This window comes from Lithobates pipiens, unplaced genomic scaffold (assembly GCF_037356315.1).
Source record: "Lithobates pipiens isolate NorthernLeopardFrog02 unplaced genomic scaffold, aLitPip1_a1.2 Scaffold_19, whole genome shotgun sequence".
Classification (NCBI taxonomy): Eukaryota; Metazoa; Chordata; class Amphibia; order Anura; family Ranidae; genus Lithobates; species Lithobates pipiens.
Genome location: NW_027507764.1, coordinates 332,574,630 through 332,592,939, shown reverse-complemented (window position 1 = coordinate 332,592,939; position 18,310 = coordinate 332,574,630). Strand labels below are relative to the sequence as shown.

Here is an 18,310-nt window from a genome sequence, read left to right as displayed (position 1 = left end):
TGGTAAATGGTTTACTGACCATGGTATTACTGTGCTCAATTGGCCTGCCAACTCTCCTGACCTGAACCCCATAGAGAATCTGTGGGATATTGGGAAGAGAAAGTTGAGAGACGCAAGACCCAACACTCTGGATGAGCTTAAGGCCGCTATCGAAGCATCCTGGGCCTCCATAACACCTCAGCAGTGCCACAGGCTGGTTGCCTCCATGCCACGCCGCATTGAAGCAGTCATTTCTGCAAAAGGATTCCCGACCAAGTATTGAGTGCATAACTGAACATAATTATTTGAAGGTTGACTTTTTTTGTATTAAAAACACTTTTCTTTTATTGGTCGGATGAAATATGCTAATTTTTTGAGATAGGATTTTTGGGTTTTCAGGAGCTGTATGCCAAAATCATCAATATTAAAACAAGAAAAGGCTTGAACTACTTCAGTTGTGTGTAATGAATCTAAAATATATGAAAGTCTAATGTTTATCAGTACATTACAGAAAATAATGAACTTTATCACAATATGCTAATTTTTTGAGAAGGACCTGTATTACAAGTAAACAAAAAAAATCTAATTTTCTCTATTGTACATCATGTGACAGAGCATCTTCATATCCATAATAATATTGATGTCCCAAAGCACTGAATGGGAGGAGGGCAACATGGCAAAAAGCCAACTGGCAGCAAACAACTAATCCAGAATAGGTTAAAACCCCATGCAAAATGTGCCGACCAAAAATAGCATCCTCAGCAATTAACATTCACTTGGTAAAAGTATGAATTGAAGAGCAGGTAGCAGCATTACAAACTTGAGCTACAGAATCCTGATGACAAATAGCCTAGAAGGGACAGACACTACTAAAATGAGCCATCACTGAAAAAGGGGAAACTTTTCCTTTTAAGATACACATTTAAGAAATAAGCTGATGGATTCATTGGGATATAAAAGATTTGGAAGCTGCATGACCCTTCTTTGGGCCCTCGGGAAACACAAATAGGGAATGCGACTGCTGAATAGCAGCAGTTCACTTCAGGTAACGCCTGATAACAAAAACCACATCTGAGGCTTAGGGCAGAAGGATGTTGACACAAAGACCTCGCTGAGATGGGAAGAAACCACCTTAGGCAAAAAGGATGTCTAAGGTAGTAAAACCACCTTGTCATGGTGAAGCAACAACACCACAGGAAAGAGCAGCCAATTTCGAAATAAAGTAATGACAAAAAACAAACAAACAAAAAAATTCAAGTCAGAACGAAACAGAATTACCTGAATGAGTTCAAAAGCAGATTTCTGATAAAACAGAAAGTACAGAGTGGAGGTCCCACGAAGACAACAGTGTCTGGTGGAACAATGAGCATAACATCTTGTACAAAGGCCCACACCAAAGAGTATGAGGCAATCAGTCTCTGAAAAATTATCACCTAGGCCAAAATTGGACACTTGATTTTATTTAAGGCCAATCCCTGATCCACTCCAGCTTGGAGGAAGGCCAAAATACAGTGCCTTAAAGTATTCACACTCCTTGACATTATTCACATTTTGTTATGTTACAACCAAAACCGTAAATGTATTTTATGTGATAAACCAACACAAAGTGGCACATAATTGTGAAGTGGAAGGAAAATGATAAATGGCTTTAATTTTTTTTTACAAATAAATACGTGAAAAAAGTGTGGCGTGAATTTGTATTCAGCCCCTTTTACTCTGATACCCCCCCCAACTAAAATCTAGTGGAACCAATTGCCTTCAGAAGTCACCTAATTAGTAAATAGAGTCCACCTGTGTGTAATTTAATCTCAGTATAAATACAGCTGTTCTGTGAAGCTCTCAGAGGTTTGTTAAAGAACCTTTGTGAACAAAAAGCATCATGAAGGCCAAGAAACGCACCGGGCAGGTCAGGGTGAAAAGTTGGAGAAGTTTAAAGCAGGGTTAGGTTATACAGAAATATCCCAAGCTTTGAACATCTCACAGAGCACTGTTCAATCCATCATCTGAAAATGGAAAGAGTATGGCACAACTGCTAATCTACCAAGACCTGGCCGTCTGCTTAAACTGACAGGCCGGGCAAGGAGAGCATTAATCAGATAAGCAGTCAAGAGGCCCATGGTAACTCTGGAGGAGCTGCAGAGATCCACAGCTCAGGTGGGAGTATCTGTCCACAGGTCAACTAGTAGTCGTGCACTCCACAAATCTGGCCTTTATGAAAGAGTGTCATGAAAAAAGCCATTGTTGAAAGAAAGCCATAAGAAGTCCTAATTTGCAGTTTGCGGGAAGCCATGTGGTAGACACAGCAAACATGTGGAAGAAGGTGCTCTGGTCAGATGAGACCAAAATTTAACTTTTTGGCCCAAAAGCAAAACACTATGTGTGGGGGAAAACGAACACTGCACATCACCCTGAACACACCATCCCCATTGTGAAACACGGTGGTGGCAGCATCATTTTGTGGGGATGCTTTTCTTTAGCAGGGACAGGGAAGCTGGCTGGAGCCAAATACAGGGCAATCTTAGAAGAAAATCTGTTAGCGTCTGCAAAAGACTTGAGACTGGGATGGAGGTTCACCTTTCAGCAGGACAATGACCCTAAACATCCAGCCAGAGCTACAATGGAATGTTTTAGATTAATGCATAGTCATGTGTTAGAATGGCCCAGTCGCAGTCCAGACGTAAATCCAATTGAGAATCTGTTGCAAGACTTGAAAATTGCTGTTCACAGACACTCTCCATCTAAACTGACAGAGCTTGAGCTATTTTCCAAATAAAAATGGGTCAAAAATGTTACTCTCTAGATGTGCAAAGCTGGCAGAGACATACCCAAAAAAACTTTCAGCTGTAATTGCAGCAAAAAAGGTGGTTCTACAAAGTATTGACTCACTTGCCACACTTTTCACATATTTATTAGTAAAAAAAATTGAAAACCATTTATCTTTTTCTTCCATTTCCCAATTATGTGCCACTTTGTGTTGATCTATCACATAAAATCCCAATAAAACACGTTTACGTTTTTGGTTGCAACATGACAAAATGTGGAACATTCCAAGGGGTGTGAATACTTTTTCAAGGCACAAGGGTAAAAACCTTGAGCCTCACAACAGGAAAAATAAGATTTCCAAGCCCCTTTGCAAGTCTTCTTGGACGTTGCTTTCCCAGCCTTCAGCAGGGTAGGAATGATCGCATCAGAAACACCCTTGTCTCTTAGGACTCTGGCTTCAACAGCCATGCCATTAAAGCCAGTGGATGTAAAGAAATGTAGAAGAGTGGACATTGGCAACAGTAGGTCGGGTCAGTCTGGAAAAGTCCAGGGTTTGTCCATCAACATGTTCACAATTTCTCCTGGGCAAGGTTCAGGCAATCACAGGAATTCCTTTCACTGGAATTCTTCAAAGCAGATGAGATAGGAGTGGCGACGACGGAAAGGCATAGGTTAGGGAGAACTGGCCTTGGCGTGTCACCAGAGCATCCACTACGAATACTTAAGGATGCCTGGTCCTGGAGACAAATCTACCCAGTTTTGCACTGAACCTGGAAGATCCACATCCAGAGTTCTTCCCTTAGGAAGGGTTTAGAATGAAAATGGATAAAAGGGATCACCTCGAAGGAGCCTACCATCTTTTTCAGAACTCTCACACAAAAGCAAATCAAAAAAGATTTATGAGTGTTTTTTTCCACCTGGTGAGAAGGGGTTACCAGCCAGGGCACAAAAATCAGTGTAGGGGCTACTGACACAAGAAAAGGTTGACCACACTTCAATAAAAAAAAACGTTATTGAAGATAAAAATCCATCAAACAATGCGTTATGACTGCCAAACACATCAACAGTAGACTTGGCAAGGATTACCAAAAAAATGTGTGCATAACTGAGTGCCGTTTCCTCAACCGACAGTGTAGGGGCTACCCCAGGGCACTCACCATTTGCTACAGGGGGTCCAATCAATCCACTATGGCTTTGCCAAAAAGGGCCTTCAGGGACCCCAGCTAGGATTACGGCCATCTCCTTGTGTCTAGAGTGGGTTGCGGAAATCAGAAAAGCCATAGGAAATGGATCCAGCCAGTCTTCCTAACTCCAGATGGAACCATTGACAATCTAGCTATATTGGTGCACAGACCTGACCATCACATAAGAAACTAACAAAAAAACTAAGACTTGCCTAACTAAGGGGGGGGTTATGTCTAGGAGAGTACTTTTTTTTGCCAGTGTCCAATCCCCTGAAGGTACATAACCTTATTATGCATATGAAGATACAACGTGTGCCGTGATGTACAAAAATAAAAAATAAAAAAAATAAAAAATGTTCCTCAACATTTAGTTTCAATATCACTGATCTATTTATAGCAGACAGAACAATGATTCAAATGTTTGAGCTGGTGTTTTTATTGATGCAACGTATGAAAGACAATTTCTAAAAACGACTGGCATGCAAGTTATCAGAGCGCACTGCACTTTCCACAATAAGCAGTTAAATAGGTTGAGTTTAAATGTTTTTGGGCAAAAAATATATTACATAATTGTATAAGATAAAATCCACTGTTATCCCACACAATCTAATGTTTGGAGAACATTTGTTCTGTAAAACAATTATCTAAAAAAAAAAAAAATCACAAACCTTTGCTCATCATCTGGGCGCTTTATTAAATTAAAGAGTATATGCAGGAGTTGGTCTCTTTCTTTAGGCTCTGGATGGAGGCAGGCAGTGCACAGTATAAGCGGTATCAGTTCCTGTACATCAAAGAAGAAGTAAAACCATGATGATAATATTCAGGGATATGTAAAACACAAAAGAATTAAATGCATCATGTGCATCTTGAGTAGCTCAAGAAGAAGCACATTAAGATCCTGGAGTGGCCTAGCCAGTCTCCAGACCTTAATCCCATAGAAAATATGTGGAGGGAGCTGAAGGTTTGAGTTACCAAATGTTAGCCTCGAAAAACGTAATGACTTGGAGAGGATCTTCAAAGAGGAGTGGGACAAAATTCCTCCTGAGGAGGCGTGCAAACCTGGTGGCCAACTACAAGAAACATCTGACCTCTGATTGCCAACAAGGATTTTGCCACCAAGTACTAGGTCATGTTTTGCGAAGTGGTCAAATACGTATTTCACTCATTAAAATGCAAATCAAATTTACAACTTTTGTTTAAATGCATTTTTCTTGTTATTTTATCTCTTACTGTTAAAATAAACCTACCATTAAAATCATAGACTGATCATTTCTTAGTCAGTGGGCAAACGTACAAAATCAGCAGGGAATCAAATATTTTTTCCCCCACTGCATATCAGATTAGATGTGACTGTAATAGAAAAGTAATTGCAGTGGCATAGGAAAGGTCTAAGCCGCCATATAATAAAGAGTACCAATTTGAATAAAATTTCTGTAATATTTTCAATGAAAAGCCTTGTCACCCTCATTTTATGTAGCAATTCATAGCAGGGGTGAATGGAACACTAAATATAGGTTGACTCAAATGTCTATGTTCCTTCAACAATGTCCCCTTTCTAAAAAGGGGGCATTGTTGGAGAAGGAGTGCGGATGTTAGAGAGTTCATTTTTCTACAGTTTTGACTTTAGTGTGGTCTACTGGTCTACTACTGCTTTGTATAGCTCAAGATTCATTAAAAGTTACCACAAAAAAAAAAAATAAAGAAAAAAAAAACCCAACAACATCATTAAAATCCAAAATACACATAAATCCCATTAAAAAAAATAAAAATAAAATAAAAAAAAAAAGTTACAAAACGTATAAGATCATGTACAAGTTCATTTGACTATTTCTTTTGCTTCCTCCTTGGAAATATTCCTATGCCTACAGGCAAGTTCTGTTCACAAGTCTGTAGGAAGGAAAACAAACAAAAGGAAACTTGCATAGCTGTGGCGTATTTAATTATGCTATAATAACAGAGCTGAAAGCCAAGAGCGGGACACGGAGACTGAATTAGGGGAACACAGTAAAAGAAAATACTCATGACTCGGCTGTACTTGCATATAAATTGAAGTCTAACCATGGGAGAAAACTTGTGAGTTATGATATGGAAAGCCACATTTGTTAGGTATAATTTATGGTGGTTCTGTTCTTTGGCTACTAACATCCACATGGGCCCTCGTGTATCTGGCATTGCTTAATTGTTTGAGAGGAGATTGTTTCTTTTAGTACAGTGTTCTCCAAACTATGGCCCGGTTGGCAGATGTAGCTCTTTGCTTGCTTTCATCAGGTCCTTGAGCCATTATTTCCCTCCTCCACCGTCAGCAACAGTGGCGCATAGTTCCTGCCACCCATATTTGACAAAGGGGCACTATTCCTCCCACTGTCACCAATGGCGGGGCACTATTTTTCCAATTAATAACAATGACAGGGCACCATTTTTCCAATTAATACGAATGACAGGGCACCATTTTTCCAATTAATACCAATGACAGGGCACCATTTTTCCAATTAATACCAATGACAGGGCACCATTTTTCCAATTAATACCAATGACAGGGCACCATTTTTCCAATTAATACCAATGACAGGGCACCATTTTTCCAATTAATACCAATGACAGGGCACCATTTTTCCAATTAATACCAATGACAGGGCACCATTTTTCCAATTAATACCAATGACAGGGCACCATTTTTCCAATTAATACCAATGGCAGGGCACCATTTTTCCAATTAATACCAATGACAGGGCACCATTTTTCCAATTAATACCAATGACAGGGCACCATTTTTCCAATTAATACCAATGACAGGGCACCATTTCCCCAATTAATACCAATGACAGGGCACCATTTCTCTAATTAATACCAATGACAGGGCACCATTTCTCCAATTAATACCAATGACAGGGCACCATTTCTCCAATACCAATGACAGGGCACCATTTCTCCAATACCAATGACAGGGCACCATTTCTCCAATTGATACAGGCACCATTTCTGCCATGAATGCCAATGATGAGACACTATTCCTCCCACCGACACCACTAATTGGGCACTACTCCTTCCACTGACACAAATGGGGCACCATTACTGATACAAACGATGGGACAATATTTGACACTGACACCAAAGATGGGGCACTAAATCTTCCACTGATACCAACAAAGGGGCACTATTACTTCCCCCAGTACAAATGGTGGGGCAGTATTCCTGCCAATAATACTAAAGATGGGGCATTCATTGTTTACTTCCACTGATGTCAGGATATTTTCTTGCCCCACTGGCCACAGGCGGGCCCCCCTAAAATTTGATACACAACTTGTTTATAGAGTTTGGAAACCCCTCTTTTAAATGATGCAAAATGGTCTTTACCTACATATATCGCATAGCTCAAGAGTCACCAACTGTGATCATGAGGACTCTCATTAAATCCAAAGAAGGAAAGTCTGTACTAGAAATATGGAGGTGTTCTAATCTGATTGAGATATGGAACTACATAGAGCAGGAGTGGATGTTCACAGATAAGCCAATCTTCCCATATCACTCCAAGATACATACTCCACCTACGGTTTACCATTGACTATGTCTGGTAATTGCCACACAACCATACATTTCACTGCATCCAAAAAGAAAATCAAATGCTTTAGTTAGAAATGTTTCAGCAAGATATTATGTGTGAGCTTTAATAAAGCCAAATCTAACCTTCAGTTTAAATCCACTAAATACATTTCAGATCCATCAGAATAAAAAAGGTTTGCAAAATAAAATAGTAAAGTTTGTTTTCTTTGAGTAGAAGTAGAAGTAGAAGTAGAAAAGGCCGTCCCCTGTCAGCATGCTGTGAAAAAGGAATCTTGGTTTCTGCGTGGAAGCAGTAGTCTCTCTGCAGGGCTCGGTCACACAATCTGTTGAATCAGAGCTATAGCTTGCCAATCAGCAGGGAGCATGATTTTTGCTGATTGCAGAGCTATGTGTCTGACTTAGCAGGGCATCCGGAGCTCTTCAGAGAGACAACTATTTCCCCACAAAGACCAAGGGTCCCTCTTCACGGCATGCTGGCAGGGACAGGCTTTTCTACTCAGCCTGTGGCTGTTTTCTACAACTACAAGCTGTAAAACTCTGTACACTGTTTGATGGACCTGAAATGTATTTAGCAGATTCAAAACAAAAGTTCAATTGAACTTTAAGAGCAACTAATGGCAAAAAGAGAGACACTTTCTGTTACTAGCATTAACACAGCAGTCATGTTTGTGAATCCCCCCTGCCCTCCTTGTAACATAGCAGTATTAACATGCTGATCCTTTCAGGAAGTCAGTTTTAAACTTCCTTTGGCAGAGCAAACTGTCCAGCAATAGTGGCAGTTATTCATCTATGTAAAACATTTATTCCAAAAGAAAAAAAGAAATTGTTGCTGTAAACTACAAAACACATCCACCATGTTATGCGATAACGAGACGGGAAGTTGTTCTGTCCTAGGAGGATAACATCACTTGTCTGTAGATAGTTTAAAGTGAACCTTCAGCCATTTTTTTTCATCTTTTCATCTATTAAATCTTCTGCCCTTGTTCTTTTAACTTTGGATAGTAAAATATTTTTTTCTGCCAGTAAATACCTTATATAGCCCACTACCCATTTCTTGTCTGGTCATTAGCCTAGGCTTATGACATCACGCAAAGCTCTCACTCTCGTGAGAGTTTTTCAGGAAGGGGGGGGGGGGGTGAGTCATAAGAGGGCCAATGAGAAATGCAGAGCTGGATGTGTGCCTCTGTGTATACCCAGGAAGTGAACAGGCAGCCGCTTCAGCTGCCCATAGTTAAAATGGCTGCAGCCAGACTCAGTGGAGGGAGATTTCTGCAGCAAATTTGGCAAGTACAGAATGACAGTATATATAAAATAATATGCAAAGTGGTTGGAGGGAAGCTTCAGAATGGCAAAGATGTTTTTATTACAAATAATGTGAGCAGACTGCAGTTCCTCTTTAAGTGTTGTCACTCTAGAACAGGGAGCAGGTTACTGGCAGTATCACCAGGTGAAAATAAAGGCAAGAAAAAGATGGCCACCACATCTTAAAAACGGGCAAGGCAATAAAATACATGTGGGTTTGTTGGTTTAGGTACTTCAAGAACTGAAATGCTTTAGAAGTCATCCTTTTTTTTTTTTTTTTTTAAAGAAACTTGTGTTTAGAGAATTGAAAAAGTGGTCACTGTAGACTCCTTCTATTATGCTATTTGCCCGATGGTCACATTGATCCTCCCATTTCAATACAGTGGAACCTTGGTTTACGAGTAATGTGGTTAACAAGCTTTTTGAAAGAAGACCAACTATTTTTTTTTCTTAATTCTGACTCAGTTAGCGAGTGTTGTCTCGCAAAACGAGCAGTATTCAAGCTAATGGGCAGCACAGTATCGCATTTGGCTAGAGGTGCGGGGGGCACCAGGGACACTCGGAATGGTTTGGAGCCGTTCGGAAATACTCTGTCCCTGAGTGTTTGAGCCTTTCCGAGTTCAGCTGATCTATCCGCGAGTATTTCCGAGGCTCTCCGGCAGCCGCAGCCCCCCCCCCCCAGGCCACATGCAGTATTGTATGTCATAGAAGTCAATGCGGAACAAATTATCTTCGTTTCCATTGACCTCTTTGGGGAAACTTGCTTTGATACCTGAGTGCTCTGGATTACAAGCATTCTCCTGGAATGCATTATGCTCGTAATCCAAGGTTCCACCGTAGTCTGAAAACATGCAGAAAGTGAAGTCAGAATCTTTGATCTCTATAACAAAGTCAGCGATGGCACTTCCTGTTCTCTACCCTTACGGGTTCACATTAACCTTTAAATGTCCACAGAATATAAAGAACTTCACAATAACTGTATTGAGAATCAAACACTTGGCAGCTATTCACCTGCATTAATTTCCCAGGGTTCAACTACACTACACCCATTTTAATATTCTATTTAGATTTTAGTGGGAGATTTAATGAGGTTTTTTTTTTTTGTTAATGTATGTTGGCATTACTTAATTAAAATAACACAGCCGAGTTCTTATATGAAAGAATTAATCAAAAAATATCCAATTTGAATTGCCAGAGTTCTGTGGGCGATATCTTGATCACAGTTGCTGTACTTGTTTATACTGCCCTCAAGTGGCCATACTCTGCAGCTACAGAATCAAGCTATTTTCCTTCAGGTTCAACAAACCTAAGGCCCCTTTCATGGGCTGTGTGATCTGGTTCACTTGTCAGTTTTTCAGGCGCACCTGATCAGACGCTCCATTCACCCCTATGGAGCGGTGACATGTCTGTTGACACTATCCGATCCGATCCTGTCCGCCAAATCCAGGCGGATGGCAGTCCTATTTTCCATCCATCTGGCAGATTGGATGAAAACGCACAGGCAGTCTGTTTTCATCTGATCTCCCCATAGCGGAGAGCAGGACTCCGACAGCACTAAGCACAGCGAGCAGAGACAGACCTGTCATCCGCTGACTCAGCAGAGCAATCCCTGCTGAGCAAGCAGAGTCCGTCAAACCGATCTGCCCCTTGTGAAAGGGGCCTAAACCAGGTATTCCAGTTCTCAAACTTATACAACTCAGTTGTTTGGCACACCTGATAAACTTCAAGGCTATTTGGGGAAACAAAAGGGGATACTTACTAAAACTGGTGCACACAGAATCTGGTGCCGCTGTGCATAGTCACCGATCAGCTTTCAACTTCAGCTTGTTCAATTAAGCTTTGATAATAAATCCTAGAAGCCGATTGGTCACTATGCACAGCTGCACCAGATTCTGCATGCTCCAATTTTGGTAACTCCGACAAAGATAGCTATGTACTTACACCAACGTGGTTATTTTAGGACTGAGATTTTCATCCTTCCTAAACGATATCTATTCGTAATGGCCATTTTGTTCACAACAGATCCTTCATTCCCAAAAAGTTATTGCATCTATGGGCACAACCTTTGAAATGGGGAAGAAAAAAAAAAAAGCCCAGGGTCACACTGATTTGCACAGGAATAGTACCACATTCCTGAGCAAATCACATTTAAATTCTGTGCGGTGCGATCTGAGCCCATTCATTTTGAGTGGCTCAAATCACTCCACATCCACACGAAAAAGGTGTGGACAAGCCCATACCCATGCGATCTGGTTCAGGCTAACACATTGCATTTTGCTTGCTGCTTTTGGGGTGTCAACTTTTAATTGACACCTGCAGCAGATTGCCTGAACACAGTTCAATTGCTATGCACTGCGGGAACTGCACAGTAATCTGATTCCCCCACATCGCTTCAGTGTGAACCGCGGCTTAGAAATATAGACAGGAAAATTGCAATGTAATTGAACTGCATAAATCAATCAGAATGCATCACAATGATCCAAGATCAACAAACTAAAATCTGGCTGGTTGATATGAGTAACTGTACTTTAAATGCACAGCTTGCTTTGTCATATTGATTTTAATTAATCTATAAACTTGTATAACACAGCTATATGCTTAAAGAGGATCTACACTGTATATGAACGCCACAAAACAAAAACATGGTTTAAGTAGTTTTTATCATTCAAAACAAAACACCCCCATCCATGCATGGTCTCCAAGCTTTAGTTTGCTGAGAAATCGCTGTGCAAAACACCCCCTAGCATTTCTGACTGTGGCCATCTTGAGTAAGGGCAGATGATTCATGTAGCATTAACTTCCTGGAATCCATTTGCCCTTAGCTCAGGCATGCGGGCAGGAGGGTGTGCTTAGTGGCCATCTTGAGTAAAGGCAGATGATTCATGTAACTAACTTTCTTGAATCCATTTGCCCTTAACTCAGGCATGCGGGCAGGAGGGTGTGCTTAGTTGAGAATGCACCCCCCCTCCCCAGACTTCTGGAATGTATGACATTGTATCCTAGGCATAGTAGAAACCAGGATTAACTGAATACATAGATAAAAAGGGATTTAAACAAGTAAAGAAAATATACTGTACTATTTACTAATGCAGCTTAAGGATTAAAAATAGTTAAAGTTCATTGAAAGAGTGAAGTTCCACTTAAACTAGCCTGCCATTATATAATCCTGTACTGGGATAAGTATATAGTCCGTCACTCTTGACCTTGCCGTTTATAAATGCAACTTGTCTGGCTGTAATGCAGATCACCTGGCTTTAATATTTTAGGAGGAAAGCCAGAGGAAGCCAGACAACAAACATTCTCAGAAGACCAGCAGCAAAGGCAGCCTACATACTTCTCATAGTAAAGGATCCCTTTAAAGATGTGGTGAAGTAGAAAACACATAAACATGACAAATTGTGACATGTGTATGTATGTATGTATGTATGTATGTGTATATATATATATATATATATATATATATATATATATATATATATATACACACACACACATATACATACAGTATATGATCACATGACATATGTTATATGCGTTGATGGAAAGGACGGGGATACAGACACAGCCGGCGTTATTCTGTGAAGGATAAGGGATAATGTGCTAGGAATCCAGGATACACTACCAAACTCACCTGGCACAGATGTACAACCATTCTCTAGGAGAAGCATGCATGGAAATAAAACTGTCAACTGAATTATTTTACTATTTTAGGTTTTCTTAATCTCGGTAATCTAAGCAGAGATTAGTCTATATAGGTTTTCCATACCTCTCTTTTTGCTAGAAGTACATTTGGGACAATATGAGGAAGACAGCGGCCCAGCATCAGCATGACTCCATTCTCACTGTCAGCAATGCGGGACACCTGCAATACATAAGCAGTGTTATAGTGACCGGGTATTCAATAAGACCTGCAATTCCACACAAACTTCTTTTTATTACCAAGTAGCCTGTGGCTAAACAAAGCCAACAATAGTTCGTAGACATAGGAACAGAACAGAGCCTTATACGCCATCAGTTAATTTTTTTTTTTCAAAATAGTAGAATATCATATGTGTTGTATTGCATGACAAAAAGAGTTGGAATATCTATCAAACTAAAAGATAATCTTGCCTTCTGTAATAAAAATCATTATGGTGACAAGGGAAAGCACTTTTTAAAGTTTACAAGTCTACACGTTACAGAGCAATGGTCTATAAAAACCCTATTTTAGTCAAAGCTAAACTCCAGACAAATATAGAATACCGTATATACTCGAGTATAAGCCGAGATTTTCAGCCTCTTTTTTGAGGCTGAAAGTGCCCCCCTCGGCTTATACTCGAGTCATCGCTGTCTGCCCGCTCGATCAGCGTGTCGAGCAGACAGACAGCGGCCATTCTGATTCAAAAGCCGCGCCTCCGGCTCCCCCTTCGCCTGTGATAGGCGGAACACTGAATTTCCCAGCAGCCTGTGTTCCGCCTATCACGGACTTCGTATCATCCTCGTACTACGGACGAGGATGATACGACGTCTGTGATAGGCGGAACACAGGCTGCTGGGAAATTCAGTGTTCCGCCTATCACAGGCGAAGGCGGCGGCGCAGCTTTTGAATTTTACAATGGCCGCCGACGAACGAAGAGGGCACGGGACGGAGGCAAGGCACAGGACGGCACGGCACGGGACGGGACCGGAGGCAAGGCACGGCGGCGAGGCACGGCGGCGAGGCACGGCGGCGAGGCACGGAGGCAAGGAGGCTCGGCACGGGACGGAGGCTCGGGACAAAGGCTCAGGACACAGGTAGGCTGGACACACACACACACACACACACACACACACACACACACACACACACACACACGGATACACACACACACACAGGGATGGATGGATGGATGGAGACACACACACACAGGGATGGACGGACACACAGGGATGGACGGACACACAGGGATGGACGGACACACAGGGATGGACGGACACACACACAGGGATGGACAGGCATGTCTTACCCTCGGCTTATACACGAGTCAATAAGTTTGCCAGTTTTTTTGGGGGTAAATTGGGGGCCTCGGCTTATATTCGGGTCGGCCTATACTCGAGTATATACGGTACATTTAAAGCGATTATAAAAGGTTGTAACTTACCTACAAGCATACCTACTCTTCTATTTGAGTCCCCCGCTGGCAGTCCTGGCTCCTCCCCCCTGCCAAGTGCACCCAATCAGAAGCCTCTTGCTAGGGGGGCACATGAGCGGGCTAGCTCCCGAGTGGTGCTCTTGTGAATGGACATGGTCCATTCACACACAGAGTGTGGCATGGCTCCCACCCCCGCTCACTACTGTGTGAGCCAATGAGGGGAGAGAGGGGGAGAGAGGGAGAGAGAGGGAGAGAGAGAGGGAGAGAGAGAGGGAGAGAGAGAGAGAGAGAGAGAGAGGGGGGGGAGAGAGAGAGGGAGAGAGAGACTCGGGAAAGCCGCTGCTCTCATGCAGAAAGGTGACCTCATCGATCTGCGGTTGCTCTTTCACTAACCAATTAACAGGCTAGAGGTGGGAAGAGGATACCACTGTATCCCTTTTACAATCAAAACTGTAACCAACGTTCTACAGTCAAAACTAACAGAGTCCTTCATCTGATGGTGTGGACTGTGGAAATCCAAGGACTAAGTTGACAGAAATCCAAATCCTTTGGTGGTAAAAAACCTCCCTTTTACTTTATGTATGTTAGCTATTTGACTGGAGTTAACCTTTAATATAACTGTCACCACCTTTGTGGAAAACTACAGTTTATTCACAGTTCATTTTCTTTCTAGAAATCTTCCATGACAGCACCACTCATAAAATGTCCCCATCTACAAGAAAGGACATGAAGTGGAGACTTTAAAAGGCCCTATTAGCCACATTGCCTTTGTTTTTGCAAATTAAAAAGTATAGAAATCATAGAGTCACTAAATCTGTATCAGGGAGGGCATTGCCTGGGTACTATTGTAGAACATTTCCCAGAAATAAATTTTAAGCGTAAATCTAGATTTTTTTGTTCATCCTGCACAATAAATTATTATATATACACACTAGATAAAAGCCTAGGAGGTGTAGATACATTTTTTTTCTAAATGGGTATATCAGTTACAGCAGATACTCTGTTAATCTAGGGCAGCGGTCTCCAAACTATGGCCCTCCAGTTGTTCAGGAACTACAATTCCCATCATGCCTAGGCATGTCTGCGAATGTCAGTTTTACAATGCCTCATGGGACGTGGAGTTCCACAACAGCTGAGGGACTGTAGAGCTGGGAGATCCCTGTTCTAGGGTGTGGTACGAACAAACTATGAACCGTAAAACTGCATCGGGACATAAGAAAAAAAAAAAAAAAAAGCTGTAGCTGAGAACACCACTCATCACATCCTGACAGTGGAGGGACTTTGGGGAACATAAGATGGAAGAAAAATGTCAATGCCTTAGGCCCCAAAGCAACCATTTCTCTTTGCAGCACAAGGAAAGTTTCCTTATAGATTAAGGCTGTCAGCACAAATAATCAACTCGCAGAGGTGATTGCAATGAGGACATAATTTTATGAGGGGAACTAGACAGGGGAACATCCTTGATAGGTTCAAAGGTTGCCTTCTGGAAATTTTATAGGACCAGCCTGAGATCCCACGGAGTCACGGGCAAATGAATAGCAGGAGCAATATGAGGCACACCTTGCACAAAGGCTTTCAAGGATTGAGAGGCAAGTGACCTCTGAAAAAGGAAAGGTTTCCCAGATATAGGCTTAGGCATCACTTTGGGGGGTAAAAGGGTGCTCTTGCCCCTGGTGGTGTAGTATTATAGTCTAGAGACTCAAGAGGCATTTCCCATCAAAGGGCAGGCACAGACGGCACTTTTTGCACTGCTGTTCCACAGACTAGTAGCATCTGAGCCAAAAGGGGTCTTCCACATGAAGATCGAATACATTTTTGATATTAGGAAACTATCCAGCAACCCATCAACACCATACAGCACAGCAACGTGTATGATCTCCAGCTGTTGGGGGGGGGGGGGGGGGGGCGGTTGGGGCAGAGGAATCCATTAGGCTAGATCCAGGATCTCAAGACATATTCTTGGACCAAACATCTGAGAGGGACTTTGCAGCAATGGCTGTTTGCAGGGCAGGCCTGCAAGAGTGAATCAAGCTTTGGAAAGGGTTTATAGCCTTTTGGCCACTGGATCTCCAAACACTGGGATGTCCTCAACTGGGACCGGAGTCTTGTTAAAACAAGAAATGGCCAGCTCCACTATGGGGACTGCCTGGTTTTAAGATATTGCTAGGTAAAATGCTTGAGAGGAGAAAAGACTCTCCAGATTAGGCAAATCACTATAACAAAAAAGGTTGCAATAGTGAAAGGAAAGGTTTTCATAGGCTATCAGACAGCGAAAAATCTGATTTGTGGACAATCTTTGAGAAGAAAGATTTATAAAAACAATAGCTTTTTTTTGTTTTTCTTTACAGTACAAAAATGTACTTTGAAAAAAATACATTTTTTAGTATTGCAATGATGTTTTCTGGTAAATGTGCTCGTGATTTGCAAACAATCTTTTTTGAATAACACAATGGACGAATAGACATACAGGTGAAATGTTTGGCCAACGGAAGCGGCTGAAAGTTTCCATGTCTATAGCTATATCAATTTGTTCTAGACATGCTTATAAATGATCTAAGGTACCATTAAAATTTAGATGGTGACCAACTTGCATGCCTAATAAATGTTGGCCACACATGAAAGTTTAGGGGATTCTGAAAACTGTGGAGAGCTCTTTTCCCAAGCAGTCTCTAAGTAGAGGGACATCGGGAAAGCCACATCTTGCAAATATTTTTTTGCCCATGTTTAGAGCAACATTTTTCTTCAGACTTCTTATAGCTAGCTGTATCAGAAGCTTTAAATGCAAAGCCATAGTCCGCTTTACCAGAGCTCTCCAAACCAGACTGTAACCTTGTAGTTTGCGCATCAGCAATGTTTGTTATTCAGAATTTCCAATATTTATAGTGATAGGGATACAGATCTCATACAGTAGTGGGTTGATGAAACCAAAATAAAGGTACCCAACATTACACATACCATACTGGGAATATAAGATCAAAATACAAGACCTTGCAGAACCCAACACAATACCTATGACTTGTACATGTTTCTGGGTGATTGCATGCTTGCAGGAGCTTTAGAAATGCACCATTTGGATCTGGATGGATCAAAGTTACACATCAAATTCATTGTCCTTCTTTCTAGGCCAATAAGATCTTGTAATCTGTGTCTATCCCTTGGAATGGCAAAAACACTGATATGTGGTCAGGTGGGGCCTCCTAAAATCTACTTCCTGTCCCAGTTGGTAAAGGGGGATAAAGTTTCAACGTGAAGCCATCTTGTAAGATGAAGACTCTTAAAAAGTTACATGCTTTTGTTGTAACTAATTATTTAAGCATCTTTATATTACCTCTGAACCCAAACGACTGTCTGCTGACATTCGGCAAAAAGATAGTAGTGCTTGATGAAAAGCTGGGGACAGTTTTCTGTGAAAAAGTAAAAAAAATTAAAATAATAAATTTAGATACATGGGGCATAAAGTCAACATTTAAGGTGTAAAAGAAATGGGGGAGCTGAAAAGGACTATTCATTTTGTATCAGTGTGTTGTCAGGATAAATGTTTGTCAGCCTTGCAGGGAGCAATCAGCGAGGGCATATATTAGCCGAACAAACTCTGTGCAAGGCTCATTTAAAAAACAAAAAAACACACACACCTGATTATCTTTGCACTACTTACCTGTTAGGTTGGTCAAACTGGATGCCATCTTTAAGAGGCGGAGTAGTAAGAAGTACCCTTTTGGTAATATGTGACAGGTCAGCAATGGGTGGAATATCCTCAGCCAGTTGGAAGTCTATTTCTGACGGCTCCATAATCTGGCTTTCCTCAGTCCGGTCACATTTGCTGTCACTGTCTGACATTCTTATATCCATGTAAGGATCACTTTCCACCGACGTTTGACTCTGCAACTTGTCAGACAGCCTTGGCTTTTCAGGACACACATCTGTCACTGGCTTTGTCTTTAGAACCTCAAGTTCCCTAAAACCAAACCATGTTTACATTGAAATAGAATGGTCTTCAAGTGTTAAGGTTAAAAGCTCTAGTTTTCTCCAAACAAAAAAACCAACACAATGAAACGCAATATTTTGCTTTTAAAAATACAGTATATGTATACATTATATACAGCCAAATGAATGCTGACACTTCTCCAGTCTATTGAGTTGAGGGGTTTCCAGTGAAGGGCATTGTTAATGCTGCTGCACAAAGGAACAAGTTAGACCAGCCTATCTCACCCAGGGTGCCAAAGCATGTCCATAGGGGTGCCGCGGGATCATGGTAGAGAAAGGCTGAGCCCTAGTTCCAGAAGCCCCAGCCAAACCGTACATCCGCACTGGAAATTTGTTTGGTCAGCCTCAAAAAAGTGAAACTAAAGTTAGGTACCTGGCAACTCCTTTCAGGGCCGGTGCTACCACTAGGCGGACTAGGCAGCTGCC

General features: G+C 41.5%; 1 protein-coding gene across 4 annotated transcripts in view; it reads right to left on the bottom strand.

Moving 5' to 3' along the window:
• Positions 1 to 18,310, bottom strand: part of RELCH (RAB11 binding and LisH domain, coiled-coil and HEAT repeat containing) — a 208,430-nt gene that overhangs the window by 95,068 nt on the left and 95,052 nt on the right. For all 4 annotated transcript variants that reach the window (XM_077492057.1, XM_077492055.1, XM_077492056.1 and 1 more), the window contains 4 exons: positions 17,556 to 17,855; positions 17,229 to 17,304; positions 12,556 to 12,651; positions 4,595 to 4,707 (listed from right to left, as the gene is read on the bottom strand). In XM_077492057.1, the coding sequence (XP_077348183.1) occupies positions 4,595 to 4,707; positions 12,556 to 12,651; positions 17,229 to 17,304; positions 17,556 to 17,855 (585 nt within the window). The remainder of the gene's footprint in view (positions 1 to 4,594; positions 4,708 to 12,555; positions 12,652 to 17,228; positions 17,305 to 17,555; positions 17,856 to 18,310) is intronic.